At 48.8% G+C, this 16,550-nt stretch overlaps 1 protein-coding gene across 27 annotated transcripts in view; it reads right to left on the bottom strand.

The window, feature by feature from the left end:
- IMMP2L (inner mitochondrial membrane peptidase subunit 2) overlaps positions 1 to 16,550 on the bottom strand; it is a 690,201-nt gene that overhangs the window by 650,511 nt on the left and 23,140 nt on the right. For 21 of the 27 annotated variants that reach the window (XR_004957319.1, XR_004957318.1, XR_004957317.1 and 18 more), the window contains one exon: positions 8,553 to 8,689. Coding sequence is in view for 24 of the 27 variants with exons in the window: in XM_036246410.1 (XP_036102303.1) it covers positions 8,553 to 8,689 (137 nt within the window). In the remaining 3 variants the exon portion in view is untranslated. Of the gene's footprint in view, positions 1 to 8,552; positions 8,690 to 12,914; positions 12,936 to 14,054; positions 14,124 to 14,640; positions 14,828 to 15,023; positions 15,159 to 16,550 lie in introns of those variants that run through there. The other 6 variants (XM_036246413.1, XM_036246412.1, XM_036246415.1 and 3 more) reach the window with 6 other exon arrangements.

Below are 16,550 nucleotides of genomic sequence, written 5' to 3'. Positions count from 1 at the left end.
ATCTGACGATGGCTCTGGTAGCTTGGTACCATCCCTGTCCACCTCATCTGACGATGGCTCTGGTAGCTTGGTACCATCCCTGTCCACCTCATCTGACGATGGCTCTGGCAGCTTGGTACCATCCCTGTCCCCTCATCTGAGGATGGATCTGACAGCTTGGTACCATCCCTGTCCCCTCATCTGACGATGGATCTGACAGCTTGGTACCATCCCTGTCCACCTCATCTGACGATGGATCTGACAGCTTGGTACCATCCCTGTCCCCTCATCTGAGGATGGATCTGACAGCTTGGTACCATCCCTGTCCACCTCATCTGACGATGGATCTGACAGCTTGGTACCATCCCTGTCCACCTCATCTGACGATGGATCTGGTAGCTTGGTACCATCTCTGTCCACCTCATCTGACGATGGATCTGACAGCTTGGTACCATCCCTGTCCACCTCATCTGACAATGGATCTGGTAGCTTGGTACCATCTCTGTCCACCTCATCTGAGGATGGATCTGATAGCTTGGTACCATCCCTGTCCCCTCATCTGAGGATGGATCTGACAGCTTGGTACCATCCCTGTCCCCTCATCTGACGATGGATCTGACAGCTTGGTACCATCCCTGTCCACCTCATCTGACGATGGATCTGACAGCTTGGTACCATCCCTGTCCCCTCATCTGACGATGGATCTGACAGCTTGGTACCATCCCTGTCCACCTCATCTGACGATGGATCTGGTAGCTTGGTACCATCCCTGTCCACCTCATCTGACGATGGATCTGGTAGCTTGGTACCATCCCTGTCCACCTCATCTGACGATGGATCTGACAGCTTGGTACCATCCCTGTCCACCTCATCTGACGATGGATCTGACAGCTTGGTACCATCCCTGTCCACCTCATCTGACGATGGATCTGACAGCTTGGTACCATCCCTGTCCACCTCATCTGACGATGGATCTGGTAGCTTGGTACCATCTCTGTCCACCTCATCTGACGAAGGATCTGACAGCTTGGTACCATCCCTGTCCACCTCATCTGACGATGGATCTGACAGCTTGGTACCATCCCTGTCCACCTCATCTGACGATGGATCTGGTAGCTTGGTACCATCCCTGTCCACCTCATCTGACGATGGATCTGGCAGCTTGGTACCATCTCTGTCCACCTCATCTGACGATGGCTCTGGTAGCTTGGTACCATCCCTGTGCCCTCATCTGAGGATGGATCTGACAGCTTGGTACCATCCCTGTCCACCTCATCTGATGATGGATCTGACAGCCTGGTACCATCCCTGTCCCCTCATCTGACGATGGATCTGACAGCTTGGTACCATCCCTGTCCACCTCATCTGACGATGGATCTGGCAGCTTGGTACCATCCCTGTCCACCTCATCTGACGATGGATCTGGCAGCTTGGTACCATCCCTGTCCACCTCATCTGACAATGGATCTGACAGCTTGGTACCATCCCTGTCCCCTCATCTGACGATGGATCTGATAGCTTGGTACCATCCCTGTCCACCTCATCTGACGATGGATCTGAAAGCTTGGTACCATCCCTGTCCACCTCATCTGATGATGGATCTGGCAGCTTGGTACCATCCCTGTCCACCTCATCTGAGGATGGATCTGACAGCTTGGTACCATCCCTGTCCACCTCATCTGACGATGGATCTGGCAGCTTGGTACCATCCCTGTCCACCTCATCTGACAATGGATCTGACAGCTTGGTACCATCCCTGTCCCCTCATCTGACGATGGATCTGATAGCTTGGTACCATCCCTGTCCACCTCATCTGACGATGGATCTGACAGCTTGGTACCATCCCTGTCCCCTCATCTGAGGATGGATCTGGCAGCTTGGTACCATCCCTGTCCACCTCATCTGAGGATGGATCTGACAGCTTGGTACCATCCCTGTCCCCTCATCTGACGATGGATCTGACAGCTTGGTACCATCCCTGTCCCCTCATCTGACGATGGATCTGACAGCTTGGTATCATCCCTGTCCCCTCATCTGACGATGGATCTGACAGCTTGGTACCATCCCTGTCCACCTCATCTGACGATGGATCTGGTAGCTTGGTACCATCCCTGTCCACCTCATCTGACGATGGATCTGGTAGCTTGGTACCATCCCTGTCCACCTCATCTGACGATGGATCTGACAGCTTGGTACCATCCCTGTCCACCTCATCTGACGATGGATCTGACAGCTTGGTACCATCCCTGTCCACCTCATCTGACGATGGATCTGACAGCTTGGTACCATCCCTGTCCACCTCATCTGACGATGGATCTGGTAGCTTGGTACCATCTCTGTCCACCTCATCTGACGAAGGATCTGACAGCTTGGTACCATCCCTGTCCACCTCATCTGACGATGGATCTGACAGCTTGGTACCATCCCTGTCCACCTCATCTGACGATGGATCTGGTAGCTTGGTACCATCCCTGTCCACCTCATCTGACGATGGATCTGGCAGCTTGGTACCATCTCTGTCCACCTCATCTGACGATGGCTCTGGTAGCTTGGTACCATCCCTGTCCCCTCATCTGAGGATGGATCTGACAGCTTGGTACCATCCCTGTCCACCTCATCTGATGATGGATCTGACAGCCTGGTACCATCCCTGTCCCCTCATCTGACGATGGATCTGACAGCTTGGTACCATCCCTGTCCACCTCATCTGAGGATGGATCTGGCAGCTTGGTACCATCCCTGTCCACCTCATCTGACGATGGATCTGGCAGCTTGGTACCATCCCTGTCCACCTCATCTGACAATGGATCTGACAGCTTGGTACCATCCCTGTCCCCTCATCTGACGATGGATCTGATAGCTTGGTACCATCCCTGTCCACCTCATCTGACGATGGATCTGAAAGCTTGGTACCATCCCTGTCCACCTCATCTGATGATGGATCTGGCAGCTTGGTACCATCCCTGTCCACCTCATCTGAGGATGGATCTGACAGCTTGGTACCATCCCTGTCCACCTCATCTGACGATGGATCTGGCAGCTTGGTACCATCCCTGTCCACCTCATCTGACAATGGATCTGACAGCTTGGTACCATCCCTGTCCCCTCATCTGACGATGGATCTGATAGCTTGGTACCATCCCTGTCCACCTCATCTGACGATGGATCTGACAGCTTGGTACCATCCCTGTCCCCTCATCTGAGGATGGATCTGGCAGCTTGGTACCATCCCTGTCCACCTCATCTGAGGATGGATCTGACAGCTTGGTACCATCCCTGTCCCCTCATCTGACGATGGATCTGACAGCTTGGTACCATCCCTGTCCACCTCATCTGACGATGGATCTGGCAGCTTGGTACCATCCCTGTCCACCTCATCTGACAATGGATCTGACAGCTTGGTACCATCCCTGTCCCCTCATCTGACGATGGATCTGATAGCTTGGTACCATCCCTGTCCACCTCATCTGACGATGGATCTGAAAGCTTGGTACCATCCCTGTCCCCTCATCTGAAGATGGATCTGACAGCTTGGTACCATCCCTGTCTACCTCATCTGACGATGTATCACCATCCAGGCCCAGTCATTCCTGAACCTCCTCCACTAACACCAAAGGGCCGTGAAGACAGAATCTGGATCTGACTCACCCTACGGCACCTAAAATACTGTTTTGTGCGTATTAGCCACTTGATAACAACTTCCTGTTCCAACTCACAGTTACCAGTGCTTTTCATGACTGTCCGCACCCCAACATGACCTGAGTCACAGAATTCCTCATACCATTGAAGTGACCAGGGATGATCCTTCCACCTGGATACACAGGTGAGCTAAAGTACTTTGCAATGAAGGATGCTCCGGACGGATGACCTACACCAACAGGAAGTCCTTCCAATGGCACACAGGTTCCTTCAGCAAAGACCCAGAGGCAGAGCGTGTATGACGTATGCACGGGGCTCCGCAGGGACACGCGGCGGACATGTGCCACCCGCCAAGGGACCGCAGGGGCCTCTCCACCGGAGCCCCATCCTGTGCGGAGCCTCCTCCCAGGGGCCACTCTCCTGCCCACTGCCCCGGCAGAGTAGCTTCCACCCCCACCCTCCATCACCCAACTAAGTTCTTTCCTTTTCAGCTCCACGTTGCTGCTGCTGCTGTTATTACTGCTTTTGCCTCTTGCTTTTCTGCCTTTCAGATTTTGACCCTTGGTAGAGAAGACATCACTACACCTGCAGAGTACTCCTTCCCTGCATGGCTGAGCCACCAAGGGTCTCACCCCAGAGACACACGTCAGGCCTCTGATGCCACAGAAGCAGGGATGTTCCCTGCAGGACGCTCGGGGCTTCCAGAGACCTCCACACCCTGCCCGCGACTCCAGCACTGGCATCATTCGGTAAATTTGAAGACAGAAATTTTTTCCAACTTTTTGTCCCAAATTCTAAGGAACCCCGTAGTCTAAAACATGTTCTGTTCACCCAGGCTGTGCGGTAGAAAAGGTGCCCTCAAATATGCTGAATTCAGGAATAACCATATCTTATTCTTGCAATTTCTGCTCCTCGTTTTAAGTCACATTTAGTGAGATCTACAGAAATTGTAAATAAATTATCTATGATACTTACAAATAGTCTAAAATCCCCAAAATGTAGTCACCACAGTAATAAACATACAATTTTTTCCCTTTCTTCCCAGCTTATCCTTTCCCCTTTGATTCTGAAAACAGCACCCACCCCCTGCTTCTGAGAAATGTCACCCTGACACCCCAAGGGACAATGTGATTCAAATAGATGCTGTCACTTTCTTACTCCCCGAGCCACGGGCTAGGAGTGTGCACCTGTCCCCGCCGGGCCACGCGCGGCGCCCGGACCTGCTGGCCGGACTTGACCTGTCTTGCATAGGCCAGGCGTAGGCCCCCGAGCTGAGCCAATCACAGTCCTTCCCCACATTTCAAAGTGCAATGAAGACAAAAGGAGAGTTCCCCCTCGGGCGGCGGGACACTGGGCACTGGGAGGCCTGGTGCTGCCAGCGGCCATGCTCTGCGTGGTGACGAAAGCTGGTCTCCAAGAACACAGCCAAATGCGGGCAGAAACAGCCGGAGGGAACGGAGAGGACCGGGCACCCTGGCAGAGCTCGAGTCCCTGGTTCTGCCTGTCCCTGCTGATGGCCACCCTGTGCCTTCCTCCTGAGCACAGCAAACGCCTCCTGATAAATCCCCCTGTGCATCTACGTCAATACAAGCTGTTTCTCTGTAACCAGCAGCCAAGAAAATTCTACATTATGTATCAAACAAACTATAAGGTAACAAATTTGAACTCTTGGGAGTGAGGTCCAGGAACGCCGTAAGAAAGTCTAATGCATCTGAAGCGAACTTCATAGGAATCAACAGAATGACATTTAAGAATGATACTACTGCCCTGGCTGGTTTGGCTCAGCGGTTGGAGCATTGGCCTGCGGACCAGAGAGTCCTGGGTTCAGTTCCCGCTAGGGCACGTACCACAAAAAAAAAAAAGAATAACACTACTTAGTAGTTTCTTTGTAAGATGATCCATTTCTAACCTTTTTTTAGTGAATTTAGGAACTTTCCTCAAGTTCCTACAGAGGCCACGACTGTAAGTGTCCAGTGGGTAAACACTGGGCTAACCACGTGCAGACTGGAGATCTCTGGGGGCCGCCTGGCCCTCTGGAACATCAGCCCCGAGCCCAGGAGGCTTCCTGTTCGGGGAAAGTCCCTGCCAGGAGAGTGATGGTTGCGCAGCCAGGCACCACCAATGAAAGTGGAGAGAATCATCATCAATGGGAGTATCTGTTACCAAAATAACATCCCTATTGATGGATTCGCAGGGACCCCAGGGACCAAACACGGGCGTGGGTGGTGGTGGACAAGGCAGTTTTAACCTCATCTGAAGGGTCTGATTCAAAAGTTCGACCAAGAAGGTCTAGCATCCCTAAGCCGGGGTCTAAGATGAGGCTGCTGGGACTCAGAGCTGGAGAGGCGGGAATGTAAAACCTGTCCGTGTGAACGCACCAAACAGCACTCAGGGATGAAGCGGGGCACCTGGAGGCCCCGCCCCTTCTGTGCTGTGCTCCTGCAGTGAACTAGCTTTGCTTTCTTTGTTTTCTTTTTCTTTATTGATTTTAGAGAGAGAGGAAGGGAGAGGGAGAGAGAGAGAGAAACATCGATGATAGAGAACATGGATTGGCTGCCTCTTGCATGCCCTCCACTGGGAATCCGGCCCACAACCTGAGCTTGTGCCTTGACCGAGAATGGAACCGGAGACCTCCTGGTGCAGGGTCGATGCTCAACCACTGAGCCACACCGGCCAGGCAAAATATTTTTGCTTTCAAAGCAAGTGATGGGCTTGCTCGGGGCTGGTGACCTCCTATGGAGGGAACCTGAGAGACCAAGGGTTGGGCTCAGAATTCCCTGCCCAGGAGAAGGTCCTACGCACCCTCAAATGTTGACTGCAGAGTCACTGTTCAGACAGCCCTACTTTAGATCTTCACCTTCACCCCGAGAGCACACCTTCGGTGGACCACACTGACTGCCCCGACTCAAGGAAACAGCTGAGCTCAGCAATACATACAATAAAAAGGTAAATTCTTAGACATGAACTTGTGACTTAAGTGACCTCAGACACACCTTCGACCTTGGCTGGGCACCAGTGTGCTCTTAGGCGAATACTGGACGGCATGTTCTTTTTGCACCTTTGGGCTTTAACAATCAGTGGTTTTAAGTTGACTTCATCATTTCTGGACTTTTATTCTACCTCTATGAGATGGAGTAACATCCAAAGGGTTTGCCTATTAGCCTGGAGCACAAGTCCTCACAGCCAGAGGAAGAAGAGGGTCACCCTTTGGGTAATGTTTTTGGTAACTTTCAGCCAAAAATGTAAAGCAGACTAATCACAGACTCACTGTGGAGAGAGAAAAATCTGCCTTCCTCCTATGAACTTGAACTGAGATCATGAGAGCATTTTCAGAAAGCCCGTCTCTCCAAAATCATCAAAGCACATCCATCTGCTTAGGAAAACAAGGTCTTTTGTTTTGGTTTGTCTTCACTTCCAAAATCAGCTACCTATATCTAATGGTGTAAGGACAAACACAAATTAAAATTAATAGGCTTTTTAAAAAAAGTAAATTCCTTCCTACTGGATTTCTATGCCTTTAACCAGTTTTAACTTACATTAAAAAACACACACACAGCCCTGGCCGGTATGCTCAGTGGTTAGAGCGTCGGCACGCAGACCAATGAGTCTCAGGTTCGATTCCAGTCAAGGGCACGTACCTCAGTTGCGATTGTCCCCGGCCCTGGTCGGGGTCGTGCAGGAGGCAACCAGTCGATGTGTCCCTCTCATGTCGATGTTTCTCTCTCCCTTGCTCTCCCTCCCTTCCACTCTATCTGATGATAAATAGAAAAAATATCCTTGGGTGAGGATTAAACACACACACACAAGCTGGTTATTCTCCGTATAAATTTAAGCTCTTATCACTTAGTGTTGCACAGCTATTTAGCATAATGCATGAATTTAAAACAGTGAGGGAGGTAAACAAATCATATCACAGAACGCAAACTCTTCCTATCTGCATAAACACACACATAGCTCGGTCTAGACATCAACTTTAGAACAGTAACGTTTTCCCTCAGTTATTCCAGAAGAGTCTTTGCATGTAACTGTCGGAAATCTCCTCTCCAAATTCTTCATTTAAACTTGTCAGTCAACAACAAGCATAAAGAACACACTAGATTACTTGGGACCGGGGCTCTGGACTTAGACCTTTCTGCCTACTAGAGACGATAGATAGATGATAGATAGATAGATAGATAGATAGATAGATAGATAGATAGATGATGGATAGATAGATAGATGATAGGTAGATAGATAGATCAATAGATGATAGATAAACAGATAGATAGACAAATAGATCGATTGATCACTAGACTAACTGAATTTGACCCAACCCCATCCTCTATCTGCACTAATAACTTGGTCTTAAAAACACATTTAAGTATGGATTCAAACATGAATAATTAAAATATCTTAAAATACCAACCCACAGCCACAGAATATGATGTCATTTAGTAAAATTTCTTTAGAATCTCCATTTTTGCGCTGGGCCGGGTGGCTCAGTTGGTTGGAACATCAACCCATGCACCAAAAAGGTTGCGAGTTCAATTCCCGGTCAGGGCCCATACCTAGATTATGGGTTCACATTGATATTTCTCTCTCTCTTTCACACGCTCCCTTCCTCTCTCTCTAAAATCAATAAACATGTCCTTTGGTGAGGATACAAAATAAAAATTAAAAAAAAAAACTTAATCAAAAACATTTAGAATCTCCATTTGCAATTCCAAAAAAACTAGAGAGATACAGCTAACACGCTGGTGGCTCTTTTCCTTCACCCCCCTCTGGTTCTGACGGCAGCTGAAGACCCTATCGAGTTAACACAGCTAAGTTTCGGGTCAAGGTCCAAACCTTTCAGTCCCCAGCACAGATCTGACCAGAGAAAGCCCCGCCCCCCCCACCCCAGGGCTTGAGAAACGAGGAACCGCTTGCTGTCAAGAAGGAAGCCGCATTGTCACCTGCATGGATGCTCCTTCCACTCTGGCCACGCAGGCGACCTGATCGAGGAAGGTCACTGCCACCGGCACGGCCACGAAGAAGCCTTTACAAAAGGCCTTGAAGTACCTCTTCACCCAGCCTTGAGACTGTGCCATACCTGCCAACACAGAGAAAACAAGTGTGACATTAAGTGTGAAATAAATATCAAAACTGGTGGAAAAGGAAGATGCCAAAGGCAGCACAAGACAAAATAAGGGTCCCGGAGAAGCAACCTCATCTCCATATATTTCACACTCCTCCCTGAAACCATTGGAATAAATCCCAAAGGCAAATGCATTCACTCTGGTTTACTCTTTTCGGTAGCTCAAGTCCACTTGATAACTTCAGTGGAAAATTTTTCCTCACAAAGCAATGAGATAGAAAAAAAAAAGCATTCCAAAAGTAAATGCTTTCCTGTGGCTGAAAACTCTGATGGAGATGCTCCTCACACCTCGTGCCGGTCCTCTTCCACAGTAATAGAACTTTAAGGAGACGCTTCCGTGTCTGCCCAGCCTCCCTTGCAGCTAAGTGTGACCCTGGGACCCGGTCTCATGAATGGTGTATGAGCAGGAGTGAAGCCTCCCTTTTCCGTTGTTCATGTTATGGAACCTGCGATCACGAGGTGGTGCTAGGAGCAGGCATGGCCATCTCAACAGAAGGGGCCCAGGTCCCCAGCACCAGGGAGGCCCTGTAACCGCCCTGAATTGTTATATGAGAGATAAATCACTCTCCATAATTTAAAAACTCTTACTAGCCCTGCTGGTGTGGTTTAGCGGATGGAGCGTCATCCGTGCACTAAGAGGTCCTAGTTTGATTTCCGGTCAGGGCACATGCCCGGGTTGCAGGCTTGATCCCCAGTGGGGGGCGTGCAGGAGGCAGCCGATCAATGTTTCTCACATTGGTGTTTATATATCTCTCTCTCCCTTCCTCTTTCTAAAAAATCATTTAAAAAAAACATATTAAAAACATTTTTTTAATATTTAAAAACTTTACTAAGCCCTGACCAGCTTGGCTCAACAGTTAGAGCATCAGCCTGCAGACCCAAGGGTGATGGGTTTGTTTCCCAGTCAAGGACATGCACCTGGGTTGCCGATTTGATCCCTGACCCCCGGACTATGCAGGAGGCAACCAGTCGATGTGGACACATCAATGTCTGTCTGTCTCCCCCCCCACCCCTCCCTTCCATTCTATCTAGAAAATATCCTTGGGTGAGGATTAACAAAAACAAAAAACAAAACAAAAAAAACTCTTACTAAACACTACTTTATATTTCCTTTACAAACTTATATATACATATAAAAGTATTAATATTATATAAAAAGCATTTATTATTTTAAAAGAATACTATTTGTATTACTGTTTTAAGTGTTTAATAACTACCCCTATGTCACTTGCAGAATTATTAAAGTACAGAGAGAGACTGAGAAAAGCAAGCTAATCAAAAGGCTCAGAGTGGTTAATTCCAGATGTTGGGTACATAGAGGATGACCTTCTTCTTCGAACTCCTGTTGGTTTCTATCATTTAAAGAAGAAAGACGTCACGTGAGTATACAGCTCCCATGGGGTGATGCTGGCCCTGATCCCTTTCTCATCACAAGGAACAAGCCGCATCCTCGGGGCAGTCTCTGCTGCTCTAAGTGGAACAGAACCACCCAGCAGATTTTCCCCGGCCACGCCGCAATCAGTACTCACCCGAGCGCACCTGTTCCACGTGGCCAGTGCAGGCTAGGACGGAACACTGCGGCTTTGGACAACTCCTTGAGAGTTTGAACTTAGAAATTCTTACTTTTCTCCTTACCCACAGTAAGCACTTTAGTTCCAACAGGGGGAAAAAATGCTGACAATTCATATTACAACCAACCTGACTACTCGTCTATTTTAGGTAGTGAACAAAATGCCTTTAAACACACCAGCCTAGCCCTGGCCGGTTTGGCTCAGCAGTTAGAGCGTAGGCCTGCAGTCCAGAGAGACCCGAGTTCAGTTCCCGCTAAGGGCACACACGTACCTCGGTTGCAGTTTGTCCCCGGCCCTGGTTGAGTCGTGCGGGTGGCAGCCACTCGATGTGTCCCTTTCACGTCAATGTCTCTCTCCCTCCCACTCTATTCCCTCCCACTCTATCGGAACCAAAAAAAAATGAAAAGATGTCCTCGGGTGAGGCGAGAAACACACACACACACACACATACACACCAGCCTAGGCATGCTTAAATATTAAGCCAAAATGTATTCTAATGATCAGGTCAAATGTAAACTGGGAAGCACGCTCCTGTACATCTGTGGCTTACAGAGTAACAGCAGCAAACCTGTGACGGGATGAAAACATCCTAAGTGTTCCCTTTGCTGTTCCCCGTGCCCGGGTGCATGGCCCTTCAGTGGAGAACCAGGGGTGCCTGCGGGGTCCACGGGAGGCTAACGCCACCACTCTCTGTAACGAGGTAGCATGCATGACCGCGACACAAATTAAGGAAAAGAGAGACGTCGCCCTAAGTCGCAGAATTGCAGATTCCCACACTTTTCAGCCTCCCCTTTGCCATGTACACTCCTCCACACGGCTCCTCCATCCAGTCACTGCGACGCCCGGGACAGAGCGCGGTGAGGCAGTCGGGCCCCCAGGCGGCCGATACCCAGCTGCACGTCTGATCGGCCCACTTCTGGGCCTCAGTTTCCTCATCCGTAAAAAGAAATACGTTACATTCAATTTCCCAGGTTCCCCCGTGCGCACATCCTGCGTTCCTCTGCAGTCTCTAGTTTCTCCAGCACCAGTGCAGATGCTGCCACAGAGGAACACACTCTGCCTGCGAAGAGCCTCTTCGTGTCAAAAAGAGAAAAGTCGCTTCTCGAAGGGAGACAAAGGGGCTGCCCCAGCAGACCACGCACAGAACGTCTACAGGCCTGGAAGCTTCGCCCTGCACTTGCGTCTCCAGGACCCCACGCGGCCAGGAGCCACTGCCCCACCACAGTGGACGGGACAGGCGTTTTTCTGCTGAGATTTCTTCCAAGAGCAGGCGGGAGGTGAGCTGGTCCGAAGGTGTGCAGGTTCTGCCCAAACCAAGGGCAAAAATAACAGCTGCCGTGCAAACGGGTGGTCGCTGCTGTCAGAGGCTAACAAGTCTCAGTCCACTCCGGTCCTACCTGCATCGCTAAGGCCACCTACACCTCATCATAATAAAACACTTTTAAAGCTTCTAACTATTACTTAAAAGCCACCAAAGAGCCTGGCCAGTGAGGCTCAGTGGTTGAGCACCAACCCATGCTCCAAGAGGTCGCCGGTTCGACTCCCGGTCAGGACACATGCCCAGGATGTAGGCCCGATCCCCAGTGGGGGGCATGCAGGAGGCGGCCAATAGATGTTCTCTCCCATCGATGTTTCTCTCTCTCCTTCCCTCTCCGTTCCTCTCTCTAAAAATCAATCAAAAAAAATTTAAAGCTAGATTAAAAAAAAAAAAACACCACTAAGGAAATCAGACATAAATGAAGACATGAACATTACATTTCCACGTCAAGTCATACAAATAAAAGGTTTAGAGTTCTATGGCATTCCTATTTTGCTAAAGTTAATGCATTTCCTTTTCTGTATAAATTGCCCAGAAATTATTGGGATGATATGGTCTTTTCTTCACACCGCCAATGTTTAAAACTACCATGCTAATAAGCACCTGGTATCAGCCTCCTCTGAGAAAATTTCCTTTAAGCAATTACCCTGTGGTACTAAAATCATCCCTAGCCAAAGGGAATAATTTTTATCAGTAACCTCATTCTTCTTGTAACCACTTTCAGTTCAAAACATTGCTCCTAAGAAAATCACTGCTTAAGTAGGAGGTACACCTGGTTCGTTGCTGAAGTTCTGAAACGGAGGGTATTTTTAAATTAGTTTTCAGACTTTGCTGAAATTATATCTGGCCCTTGGCGAACAGCTGGGAGTGAAGGTTTCTGGGCCACGCTGACCTCTGCCACATAATGACCAGCCCTGCAAATGTCTCCCTCGCCTCCCGTGAGTGGTTAGGGTTTGATCGTGCAGGAATTCATCTCAAATTAGTCTGCAACTTGCTTATATTTTATCCTGTACAAAGTCACCAATCACTCATGCATAGCAACCAGGTCCATAAATACCCCTGAAGTCATCCTAATTATCCAAACTATTTAAAAATCGTGTGGGAAGTTGGAAGGTAAGAGGAAAATAATAAATCACAAAGCATTAGCTTTTGTAAAATGGAAACTTTACATCCTATAAACTTGCACAATGGGGTAGCCAAGTCAAGATTGTATGCATAAACTCACACTATGACTATCAGAGAATTTCAGAGCAGGGATCCAAGCAACTCAGACACGCAATTTCTGACTCACCCAATACGCTTCCTTGATCGCCTGCTGTGTATCTGGGAACTGTGTGAGGGAGGAGGATACAATGTAGGACGAGGCAGGTGTGGTCCTTGGACTGGTGGTGTTTTCATTTTCATGGTGTCTACATGGAGTGCCTGCTTTGTGCTGGACACTTTGCTACGGCAGACCGAGTCATGGCTCCTTCCCAGGGGAACTTGGACCAGATCACAAGAAGGAGTAGACGGCCCCAGCCGGTTTGGCTCAGTGGTTAGAGCGTCGGCCTGCGGTACAGAGAGACCCGGGTTCGGTTCCCGCTAAGGGCATGTACCTCGGTTGCAGTTTGTCCCCGGCCCTGGTTGGTCGTGCGGGTGGCAGCCACTCGATGTGTCCCTTCACATCGATGTTTCTCTCTCTCTCTTCCTCTCTCTCCCTCCCGCTCTATCTGAACAAAAAAAAAAAAAAGAAGGAGTAGACGGCCACCCATGATCAGGCTACCCTGCCCTGCGGAGTCTGCAAACAGCCTCAGCAGGTGCAAACCAGGAGGCATCTGGATGCGTTTGGACTAATGCGAGGGGGACATAGCCAACGAACTAGGGCAATCCGATTCCGCTGGAAGCTGGAACAATAAATGGAAACCCATCCGGAAGCTCTTTTCAGGGCCAGCTTGCGCCTTTCGCGTTATAAATAAACACTATCTTGTAAAAAATAGACAACTGGTCATCTTTACAACGTGCACTCCAACGTCAAATGCTTTCTCCTTGAACATGTCTGGCTTAGCAGTTCTCACTCGAAAATCCTCAGAAAGGACAAAATGCAAGAAAAGAAAAGAATGAAGAAAAACCAGCCAAAAAAAACAATAACGGGGAGAAATGTAACGGGGTTAGACAAAGAGAATCATGCCTGGCGAAGGCACCAAATAAAAAAGTCAGCACTGGCAGTCTGATGGGGATAAAGGTCCTCTATCTTCACCTAAGGACCGCTTCTTTGACAGAGAGAACTGTCACGTTTTATTGGTAAACTGACGAGCCTCTGCATACTGAGAAGAGAGGTTAAAACTGACATTCTGACGTCAGGGATACTGACAAGCAAATGAACCCCAAGGACATGTTCTACTACCACGGGAACGGAGGAAACACCAGGAAAGATCAGGATGCACAAACTCACCACGGCGTCCCGGGTTTCGGCAAGGGCTCCTTCGGCTTGTCAGTGGCATGCACCTGCCCCCGGCCGCGCCTAGTGGAAGAGGGGACCCCCCACCCCGTGGGAGGTCAGAGCCCTGCAGAGAAGCCCCGGCAAAGCGGGCAGGGCAGTGGCAGGTCGTGCGCTTTGACTCTAAAGGACCTCAGTTCCAGTCACGATCCAATCATGTCACTTGGAACAAATCACTTCATCTTGCTGAGCCATATTCCTTTTTTTTTGAGAATTTCTATAAGAGTTTATTTGTGCCGGACTGACATGCCAGGGAGCAAGACCTCAAATGCTCCAGAGCCAGAATTTTTCATCTGAGAAACCTTGCAAGGGTGTTTTGGAGGTTCCAAAAGCCCATATGTATTTTTTTAAGCATTTGTATGAAGAAAAAATAATAATAAACCACCCATAATACTAGCATCTGAACACATTACGTGTACCGTGTTGGACAACAATGAGTAGATCCGCCAGAAAAGGAATCTCTTCCAATGAAAGCCATTGCCTGAAGGGGGCTTAGCACAGCAAACCCCCAAAGGCTAACGGACCGAAGGGCGTCCCTTACACGCAACAGGGCCGGGGAAGTCTGTCTCCTGGGTGATGGCCACCCAGTCCTCGGGGCGATGGGTTCACTCTGCCTGCAACCTAACCTTGTAGGATCTCACCGGACCGGGACTCTCCTGTTTCAGGATCGGCCAAAGAACGGCGGAGGGCCAACGTCGGCACTGACTTAGGTGTTCTGAGAGTTTTTTCTAAAGCAGAATAAAAGAAAAATATGGCTTAGTACAGAATTGGACCAGAGGAATAAGTTATATAACAGTCACTGAGGAGAAACGAAAAGAAAGGTAAGAGCCGGAATGACGAGAACTTCGTAGAAAAGCTGGGGTGGGGGGGGTGAATTAGAATGGAGGGTGGTAGGTTTAAAAATGTTTACTGTGAAGTTCTTACAGTTTTTCGATGATGTTTCCATTTTCCCATTACAATGTCGGCCATAAAAGGATAAACTGCAGCTGGTAACCTCCTCAGACAAGAGGACGCTGTGACTGGGGGTTGAAGGGACACACCACGGACACCGTGAGAAGGCTGGGCCAGGCCAGGGAGCAGGATGCATGTTAAGAGAAGTGAGAAATAAGACTGAACTTAATGCTGATTTTTTGTTTTGCTTCGTTTTGTTCCTTGGAGATATGGAAATCTTCACGGCTCCAGTATTTCTGTAAACCGTGCTGAAGAAAAGTCACAGCGCTACCAAAGCTTTCTAACAGCTGGTCCAGGCCACCTGAATCCTGTCAATTGTCCTTACCCTTTACCTCCAGATAGACACCATCTGACTGCCTTTACAACCAAGGTCCCATCTCAAAGTTCAGCCATTAAAATGCCATAAATTCTGCAAAAGTAGTTTACCATAAAAATTAACAGGACAGTGAATAGCTTTTTATAGAATGAGAAAAATCCTATTAAATGAGAACCATTAGCAAGGAGAAACTGGGTAGGCTTTAAACTGTAATAACCACAAAATTTGGATTTCAACATTATATATTTTTCCAATTTAATAGAAAAGTATAAGTGGCATCATTAAGTGCAATTTAAAGGCACGGTGGGTTTTAAGCTAATAATGCAGCAACTTAAATACATGTGCAAATAAAACAACCAGGTATTTGTCTACAACCCTGACAAAGCCATTTGAGGACTCTGGATCATTTCATTGTAAACCTATTTATTCCTGAAGCAATAATATTCTCAACTGGCAAAAGAACATATTTCCAGCATCAGAATACTTACTGCATAGCTAAAAACAAATAAACACACACACACACACACTCTTTAGTATTTAGGCTGTGCGTGACATTGGCTTTAAAAAAAAAAAATCACCCTTCTCAAAAAAAAAATCTCAAAACCCTTCCAAAGTCAGAACTAAGAAATAAGGGTGAGACAGGAAGAGAAAAAGATGGAAACATTGGGAACCTCAGAGAAGGAGGATGTAAAATGCGCAGCAGGAATGTTAGAAAGTGAGCACCAGGCCAAGAGAGGTGGGGAAGCAGCCCTGAAAAGGCCACTGTGACCCTCCTGGGCACCGTCCTCCCAGGCACCTGCCCCAGGCCTCATCGGGCCGCCGTCTGAGGGCCGCACACGCGCTTCTCCATTACTTTCCACAGCAACCCTGCTTTGGGCCCGTCTGTACAAGGGTCTCCTTAGGCCTCCGCAGTACGTGGAACAGGCTTTCCTTTCTGAGGAGGAAGCTGACTGCTTTATGATGAAACGTTCTCCTTTCCCTGCAAGGCTGCTGCTTCGCCTGGAATAGCAGCAGCACACCCAGGGCCCGGCTACGCCGAGGCAGCGGTGTCCACCAGCCGACCCTGGACGGCCGCGCGAACTCCGCCGCCGCTTAGCTCCAATGGGAGCAGGGCTAAATATGGGGACCCAGACCCAGAGGTGGATGTGGGCGAGTTCGTGTTATGTAAGCCTAAGGCAACAGTG

Source organism: Molossus molossus, unplaced genomic scaffold (assembly GCF_014108415.1).
Source record: "Molossus molossus isolate mMolMol1 unplaced genomic scaffold, mMolMol1.p scaffold_m16_p_7, whole genome shotgun sequence".
Taxonomy (NCBI): domain Eukaryota; kingdom Metazoa; phylum Chordata; class Mammalia; order Chiroptera; family Molossidae; genus Molossus; species Molossus molossus.
The sequence above is the reverse complement of the archived record's forward strand: the minus strand, read 5'-3'. Positions and strand labels throughout refer to the sequence as shown.